Here is a 9,307-nt window from a genome sequence, read left to right on the forward strand (position 1 = left end):
AATCCTTCCTGATACGAAAGTATCTTTTCACATATGTTATGGGTTAAGTTTTTTCTTTCTTTTGCTCGTTATTTTTCCTTTTCTTTGTGTTTTTTTTCAATAGTATAAGATACATCCTACAACTGTTCTCTTTCGCCATTTATCCTAACCATTTACGCCCCGTTATATTATCTCAATAATCGGGAAGACCAAAAATATTCTTTGATCCTGATATATATGTATACAGTTAGAAATTTATACCTTTGCACTATTTGCTAAAAAGAAAATGCACCAATTGGTATCAAAGAATGCGGATGTAACGCTACGACTGCTGTTGATAAATGATGAATCATTTGTCTTCAACGAACGAACAAATACACCATCTCACAATTAAACAGTTAACTTTTTTTTTCTTCTCTCTCTCTCTCTCTTCTCTCCCTTTTTCCTCTTTTTTTTTCCTGTTCCTTTATTGTTTGCTATTAATGAAGAGTATGCTAATTACTGGATGAATTATTTAGACTGAAAATATGACGACATTAATTATCATCAACATTATCATCATAATCATTTTGTTCTTGATAATGTAATATTGGGAAAATTGATTTCAGGAATTGAAAAGGAAAGGAGAAAGGAAAACAAAAGGAAAGAGAAAAGAACGACTGTGTGAAGTATATTATCCACGGCAGTTACATTTATTGCTTTTATCAATCAACTCTATCAAAATTAAATGGAGAGAAAAAAATAAAATAAAAAGGTAGAAGAATTTCATTTATCCTTTTCCTCCTCCAATTCATTATAGGAAAATCAGGATTTAGAAGTTAGGATAAATCGTTTAAGCATGCATAAATGCAAAAGAAGAAAAGTGGAAATGATATGTCTAATTTTGACAATTGTTATTAGATTTTGAAATTAAAAAAATGAATATCCAAATAGTTATGTACACTGAAAATATCAATATACTGGTAACAGAGATTTGCTCGATTGACTGACAGTTCATGCTAATTAGCGTGTAAAGTAATTAATTAGTTTGATACCCATTTATCGAATGACAACCCATCATTTTCCTTCATCTACACAGGATGATTGAGGAAAAAAAAATTCTAAACATTAATTTTAAAAGGTTGGAATGCTGAAATCGAATCATTTTCATCCTTTATCTTACATAAACAGGTCATACATTTTTTGAATTACAAAAACCCATTAACATACTTACATGAACATCCATATTATCTTCCTGTTTTGCGCCGAAAGGACCAAATGCGACATTTAAATTAGAACTTCAAGATGGGTCTCAGGAAAAAAAAACAGAAAAAAGAAAAACTTCCCAAATGTTAATGAAAATTCAATCCCGTTCTGATTCGAAATTGATGAGTGATAAGAACAATGATGAAATTTCATAAGAGAATTACGAGTTAATGGAATGGAAAATTTCAAAAGCAATCCATCAAACAACGAAAAAGAAAAGATTCATTCATTTGACGGTATAGAAAATTAGCGAAAGAAGAAGCGCATGTATATGCATGTGTGGTAGTCACGTGTCCGTACGTTGGAAATCACGTATGAATACGTGCACACCCGCACGTTTATCTCTCAATGTATTTCAATTGTAACAATTCATACAAGATATCTTTTTGGAACTTTAAAGAAATTAAATAAGAAAATAAATGTTTCAATGCAAGAATTCCTCTCTGATTGAGAAAAAAAATGACAAAAAAATTGGGAAAAAAACGGAAAGCGCCATTAGTTCCGTAATGATCGCTCAATATAGAAACACGAATACGGGACATACATAGAGAGAAAGAGAGAGAAATACATTTGATATATGCCATCATATATACCTACTTACCTACCTGCCTACCTGCTTACCTATATGTTTATACCGTACATACTTATGACATTTAAATTTAAAGGACGAGTTTTTCCTCTTTTTTTTGCAATTTCTTTACTGCAATAGAAAATATGTTTCGAAAGAAAAGAAAAAGATCAGAAAAAAAAGATCAGAAGAGGAAAAAGAAGAGTATTATGACGTCACACCTTAAAGAAAATAAGATGACGATTAAACAGAGACAAGAAATAGTGAATTTCTGATAATTAAGTGCCGCCGCTCATCGATGCATGCAATAACTTAATAAAACCTTTCAAATTTCAATAATATGGGAAATAATCAAATTGAAATAGATAACATTCTGAATAAACATTAACAAGATCACTAAGACTGTTTAGAGTACTGTGGAATACACTGAAAGAGATAGTAGTGAAATGAGTGCTCCGAATATTTGTCAAGAATCGGAATCCATCTAATTTTAGGGAAACTTTAGGGAAATGAAATTTAACAAATAATGAAATGAATGTAGTGGAATTTTTTTAGTTAGGAAATAGAACAGTAAATTTATTTATTAACTGATTATTCATAAAGTATTGTAATCATAAAATGTGCTATGATATGATTACGGAAGTTACTGATAAGATGACTAAAGCGACGATGAAAAGATATATTGATGATAGCCGAACCAATATTGATATGGATCATGGTAGTGACAGTGATTATTAACGAAGTAAGGGGAGAGGGAGATAAGAATTGTAGAGCGGGGAAGTTAAAGTGGGAAAGAAAGGAGAAAATAGATAAATTATAGACTGTCTTAAAAGGTGAAAGTGTTTTGGGGTGAGAGGAAAGAAAAGAAATGAAGAAGGAAAGATGGGAGAAAAGGAAATGAATTAAACATAATGTGTGCATAGATAATTATTACCGATAATAGGGAAGGTGATAAGGAATGACACAGGGTTAGCAGTAGCATGGGGAGCTTGGAGATAGGGGAGGCGGTTGTGGCAACAGTTGGTATGGCGGAAACAGTGGGAACAACGCCGAACTGAATGAGTCAGGTTGTTCACGTGGAAGCTTCCTGGTAGCCGTTTCCCCCTCGTTCACTTCAATATATTTTCTGCAATGAGCACATGTCCTATTTTTGCTCACAATTGTGCAAACACACACACATACATACATACATACACAAAACACACATACCTACATACATACACATACACATACACACACAAAACACACACACACACACACACACATACACATACGTACAGACAGACAGACAAACACATGATACTTGTTGGTGATGATCACTGATGATCATCCTGAAGGGATAGTATTAAGTAGTATTAGGTGTTGATGATATGTTGATACTGGAATTGAGAGCTGAGATGAAATGATAAGTGAGGAAAGAAGCTAACTCTAAGCTTCATTTCTGGACGCATACTTCATCGTCGGAGAGAAAGAATAATTCTTTGAGGATATGAGTGACCTACTGTGATCAGTGGGAAAAGAAAAGTAATGGGTAAGAGAAGTTCATGACCGATGAGCGTTAACTATTATGTGTAGCTTGTAGGTGTGTCACATGATCAACGAAAGGGATTTCGAAATGATGTTTGGAGAATCGTAGATGAATTACAAGGAAGCAAATATTATTTGAGAGGGAGAGAGAGAGAGAGAAGAAAAAAAAAGTAAAGACAAACAAGCCGAGTGTGAGGATGAGAGATACCTGAACAGGTATCATTTACCAGAGCATCGTATTCAGATAATATTCTGTTGACTACTTCATATCATTTGTAAACTACCAAACAAATATTAGGGAAGACTAGTGAATTTGCTTTCAGCATGCTTCACAAACGACTTTGATAACATAATTGATCATTGGTTTATTTTCCATATTGTGTTTTATGGTGACAGACAAAAAAAAAGGAAAAACACTGGAACCTGAGTTTAGTCGATGCAGAGAACTAATTGGATGATATAGTGAAGGTATGTTTAGGACGACAGGAAGTAAACCGCAAGCCTAAACTATTAAACGAGTAGCAAACTAACTTCAACATTACAAACATATTGATTCAAAAAACTCGAAATATCATTTAAACTTACTAAGTGCTGTGATTCATTTCCTTAGGCTTATTTCCAATCATCCACTTTAAATAATGCCATAGAATGAGGTCGTTAATTTTGATTGAAATAATGTAACTCTAAATTTCCGGATCACTCTTTAATGAGGGCAAGAAAATTGAATATAGCGATAATGGATAGGGTCGGTTAAAAGACAAGAAATCATAATAATACATAATTTTGATTGCATCTGGAACAAATTTACTTTTTGAATTGGAATGCTGAAGGTCCTCCGACATCAAATAGCGGCCGCTCTTTTCCTTCCGTTCCAATGAAGTTTGTGGATACAAACGGTGTGAACTGAGAAATATGAATGAAACGAGTACCTGGTGACCTCAGTGCAATGTCACTTAACCACATTACCTTCTCTTACATGATCACCGTCACATCTGAATATTTAATAGTTCTCTCCTGCTATTATTTCTATGCTTACTATTATTTCTCATTCATAGATTCTGAATATACATATTTGACGTTGAATTATGCTGATACAATACGGATATAAACCAAGAAGTAGAAACATGAGAGATATTTAATGTAACACTGAAAATGACGCAGATGTGGTATTGGAATCATCGGGGTGCTTTTTAACTAGAGCAATGAATCATTAGCGGTAAATTTGGGAAAAATTGGTTAAATTTCAAAAATCGCTGCCAAGGCAAAAGAAATGGCTTCGTGATATTAAAATCTGCAGATACCTCCTATAATATTATTATAGTTTTTTGATAATGGAATCAATTCCGTTGTACTAACAGCTATACATATAACTTTTTAATCATAGAATGGACTGAATTATTTGATGCAATAAGGTATGATTACGAGTATTTCTTCAAAATAAGAGAATGCTGGATGTCCAGAATGTTCAGAATGCGAATATTGAGGGAACAGAAGGAAACGAGACGATGAAAATTAGGATGACGATAATTAACAAGGAAATTCTTGTAAGTTATTGTCATTCTAATTTGTAAGTGTCGTTCATGAAGTAACCTCATTAAGCTAGCATATTTTTTTTCCCCCTTGTGAATTTAGGGATAAGTGACCAAAATAGCATCCCAAAAATTAAGAAACTATCGAATAAAATTCTGTGATTACACAGGAGAGTATGTATCACTATGGTGTTGCTTACCAGCTAGCGTTATGCATATCATATTATTATCAGCTAATTAACTTACCTATTACTATTAGCAGTTACTTTTAATTGGGAAAAATTAATTAAACAATGGCAGAAAGTCATAAAATCCTTTGTTAACTAATATATGAAAAACGAATTCAATCTTAGGCCATCCTCTTACCATATAATAATGTGTTTCATTAACATCATAACTTAAAATGTCCAAGTAATAGCTACCCTAATATTTTGGCCGTTAAGTATTGTTGTGTACTGTTGCAGATGCTGAAAGAAAAAAAAAGAGGAAGGCAATATATATGTGTCATTTGAAAAAATATGTACCGTAAATAATTTTCGGGACTCACAGAGCGATGAAAGTAATTTTTTATTTTTGTAAATGCAAAAGAAATCCATAAAAATGTTCGTCGTTAAGGGACAACAAAGATGACAACGATAATGCGACAAGAACCGCTATTAGTAATTGAGTCAAGGTTACTAATGAAACAAGGAATGGTATGGTAGGAAGATGAGAGGACCATTTTGATGATCTACAAATTAGCAATCTTTCTTGAATAAAACTTTGTCCCGTAAGGAGAAGACAAAAAAGAAGGGAAAAGGAGGAGGGGGAGGGAGGAGATAGTTATGTCAGTAGTAGAAGAAATAGTATGGTGGTAGTTGTTGTTGTTGTTCCTGTAGTAATAGTAGTGATAGTTGTAATAATAGTAGCAGTAGTTGTAGTAGTAATAGTAGTAGTAGTTGTTGTAGTAGTAATAGTAGTAGTAGTTGTTGTAGTAGTAATAGTAGTAGTAGTAGTAGTAGTAGTAGTAGTAGAAGTAGTAGTAGTAGTAGTAGTAGTAGTAGTGGTAGTAATAATGGTTTAAAAAAAAGGAATTTGAAGGAAAAAATAGGTAGAAGAGGAGCTTTAGGAATGATGATGGACTATAGAAAGGGAATAGAGAAGGGTGAAAGGGTACAGAAGAATGAACTGAAAAGGAAGAGGACCGGGAAGAGCGGTGGTTGACGAAGTTTTAGAGAAGAGAAGGAGAATGAAGGAGGAGGACATTATTTCCTTATGTATGACAGCAAGAAGAAAATAAGAAATGAAACTGAAAAAAAAAGGAAAAGAAATACATGTATATAATGTGGAACGGGTGGACAATCAGTCGAATCCTGTGTCGCCCTTTCTTCTGTTCTTGTTATAACGGTTTTGATGGACCGCTGTTGATACCCAGTGCCAAAGAGGAAGAGGTGGACTATAAATGACGGTACGTGTTGTCGACAGTGTGTGGACGTCATAGTGATAATGCTTCTTCCCCTTTCCCGTTACTGTCAACTTCCCTCTCCTTAACTTCCTTCCCCTACCTTTCAGTCACTACTTTCAAGGCCAACCATCTTATCGACAGTGTGATACTGCGAACAGAGACGCTGCTTTTTGTTTGGTGTATCTCTTAGAAATCGGCAACAAACATCGTCATTCATGGATAGCGATCAGGGGATAGGCGGGCGGGAATGAGGGAAGGAGAAAGAAATGCATTGTTGCAAAATTGTGCTTCTTATACGAAGTCGGTCATTTATCCGATTTCCCTTACATCTTATAGTGTGATACATGGATGGATGGATACATCAAGAAACGGAATGACCTTAATCGAAAATCAAGTTTGTTACAACATTGTTCCTAACCCTCCTTCTCCACCGTCATCCTTCCTGTCACCTTCTCTACTTGAGCTTCTCACTCCCATCATCACATATGAACTCCTTAAAGAAAGAGAGAACGGCATCCTTCAGTGAAATGGATTGCTCGTGAACGAATTAATGGATCTAAGATGGTTCTTGCCAATGATGGCAATGATAATGATATTATTTTTGATATTACTTTTTATTTTCAGTTCCAACATTTCTTTCGTACACCACTGGCTCATCCTTGTTCGGTAAGCTCACATCAAACTAGCTTAATATGGTCATTGATCCTTACTCTCGATATGTCACTCCCTTTTCCGATATCTCGGGTATTTGAATGATTAACATTAATCTATATTAAGATAATCAGCTTGACATTAGTGAGAAACTAAAAACTATCATTAAAAATTTAGCTTGTTAGAGCGCCAAGAAACTATTTCATGAGAAACAAATAGAAAAATGGACAACAAAACGGTAAAAAAAGAGGTTATAAAGGTGATGAAAGACAAGTTGGAACAAAGGAGTAAAACTATTCAAAAGAGTGGTAAAGAGTCGGAAAAAAAAGAACGAGAAGATCGTAAAAACATTATAACTTGCATAAGAGCAGACAGGAATGAAAAAGCACCAAAGAAAATGATCAGAATCAGAATTACTGAAAATTTTATCAATCTCCGAATCCATTCCCTAAATCATCACTCCCTTATGCTGAATTATTATAATTCAGTGCCAATTATTCTGCAAAATCTTTTTACTACCTAATACGATTTCAATTTTGTCACCATTTTCGTTAATTAATATAAGCACCAAAGTATCAGGAAAAGAGAGAGAGGGAGAAAAAAAAGTTTTCATATTACTAAGGTATTAATGATGTGGAATAAACCTTAATAGCTCTATTAAAGTCAAACATTCAAGATTGCTAATTGACATCAATGATTGTTAATTGGATGACTGAATAAATGATCCCTTGAAAAATTCAAATTCCGAAGATGATAATGTATCATCGACCTTTAACGCTGCATGAATTTGATAACTTCATTTAATTCGCTTCTTTTGAGATTGCTGTACAATCAAAATGTTTTGGACAATATACTACAATTTACCAGCATTATTAAAATTTCATATTTTGACCATTTCAATTTAAATCACTTCCTATGGCCAGTAATATCCACTTTTCGCTGTTACCAAACATTCATATCGCATGAGTGGGATGTATGAATGAAATATTTTAAGAAATGAACTAAAAGATTCTGAAAAAGCAGTTATTCGATAATTAAACATTAGTAAATAATATTAAAGATGAGAAATTGCCCAATCCGATCCATGATGAGAATAGTTTGTCGTTCAATAATTGTAATTCAGAAAAAATGTTCCGCAAAGTTTTTGAAATAAAACAACCCAACATATTAAAGATCATTAATTTCAAATTTCCAGAAATTTTTGTAATTTTTTTCTTCTATTCCTATATCATTAGCTAATTTATTACTGTTAAATATGAATACATTGATGCATTCCAAAATAGGAAATAAATACTGAATTTATAACATGTTTTGCTTAAATATGAATGACACAAAGATGGGCAAAGTACCTTTGATTTGAGTGAAAATTTTCAACAATACACAATATCAACTCATATACACACATACACACACATGCGTACACATGCATGCAAACTGCATTATCGCTTGGTAATTAAAAGTTTGCAACTCAATAATTACTTTTCGCTTCATAATCAGATTTCTTTTATTTTTCTACTCAATTTCCTCCTTTCGTTGACTAATTTCATTTGATTGTTAAGCTTAAAAAATGTGAATATTGCATTAAGCGTATAATGCGACATGCGACATTATGAGATTATGTCACATGTTGTAAAGTATACACGTTTGTAAATGAACGAATAATTCCGATAATTAATGAATTCTTTTCGTTGTTGCAATTCTATTTCTACGATATGTTCAAATCTTTCCATTCATTTGTCCTTGCTTTTGGTGTTTAGTATAGAATCACACCCCTATCTTAATACATAAATGCGATCTGAAGATATCTTTATGCTAGAAGTTCAATATTGCTAATACCACAGTATATATTTGTTACCGTATTTGACAGTTAATAATACGGTATGTGAGTTGTCAAGTACAGCAAGCAAAGTTTTAAATGAGCAATATGATTCCTATGTAAAGCTTCTTGGAAAATTTGCAGGAAGTAAATTAGTTAGATACCATAACCTGTTTGTGTGATAAGTTCAATTCAAAAAAAGAAAAAAGAACGGTATATGATTGGATGAGGGCAATCGAAGTTGTAATTAATATTTGAAATTATAAGTGAAATATCGAAATGAGAAAGGAAAAGGAAAGAGTGTATGGAGCGGGTGTTCCAGATGAGGGTTATAAAAATTGACGGGTAATACTTGTATATACTGGGTATATACTTCCAGATGAGGGCTATGAGAACTGACGGGTAATACTTGTATATACTGGGGTATATACCGTACTGACCACCTTTTGCTAACAAATAAACAAGCAAAGAATAGAAGAAGGTTGTTGAGGGAGGACAGAGGGGAAAGGAGGGGTTAGTAATGAGGAAGAGATGGGAGGGAGGGGGGG

General features: G+C 33.4%; 2 protein-coding genes across 2 annotated transcripts; one reads left to right on the top strand and one right to left on the bottom strand.

Annotated features, from left to right (window-relative positions):
- Positions 1 to 4,123: 4,123 nt before the first annotated feature.
- LOAG_09994 (hypothetical protein) lies at positions 4,124 to 4,282 on the bottom strand (the record flags this gene model as incomplete). The annotated part of the gene is made up of 1 exon (XM_003145521.2): positions 4,124 to 4,282. One exon carries the CDS (start codon positions 4,280 to 4,282, stop codon positions 4,124 to 4,126), a length of 159 nt encoding a protein of 52 aa, XP_003145569.2.
- A 1,192-nt stretch (positions 4,283 to 5,474) lies between these two features.
- Positions 5,475 to 6,051, top strand: LOAG_09995 (hypothetical protein; the record flags this gene model as incomplete). Its single annotated transcript, XM_003145522.1, has 2 exons — positions 5,475 to 5,521; positions 5,727 to 6,051. 2 exons carry the CDS (start codon positions 5,475 to 5,477, stop codon positions 6,049 to 6,051), a joined length of 372 nt encoding a protein of 123 aa, XP_003145570.1.
- Between the last annotated feature and the right edge of the window lie 3,256 nt (positions 6,052 to 9,307).

Source organism: Loa loa (assembly GCF_000183805.2).
Source record: "Loa loa unplaced genomic scaffold supercont3.3, whole genome shotgun sequence".
In the NCBI taxonomy this organism is placed as follows: domain Eukaryota; kingdom Metazoa; phylum Nematoda; class Chromadorea; order Rhabditida; family Onchocercidae; genus Loa; species Loa loa.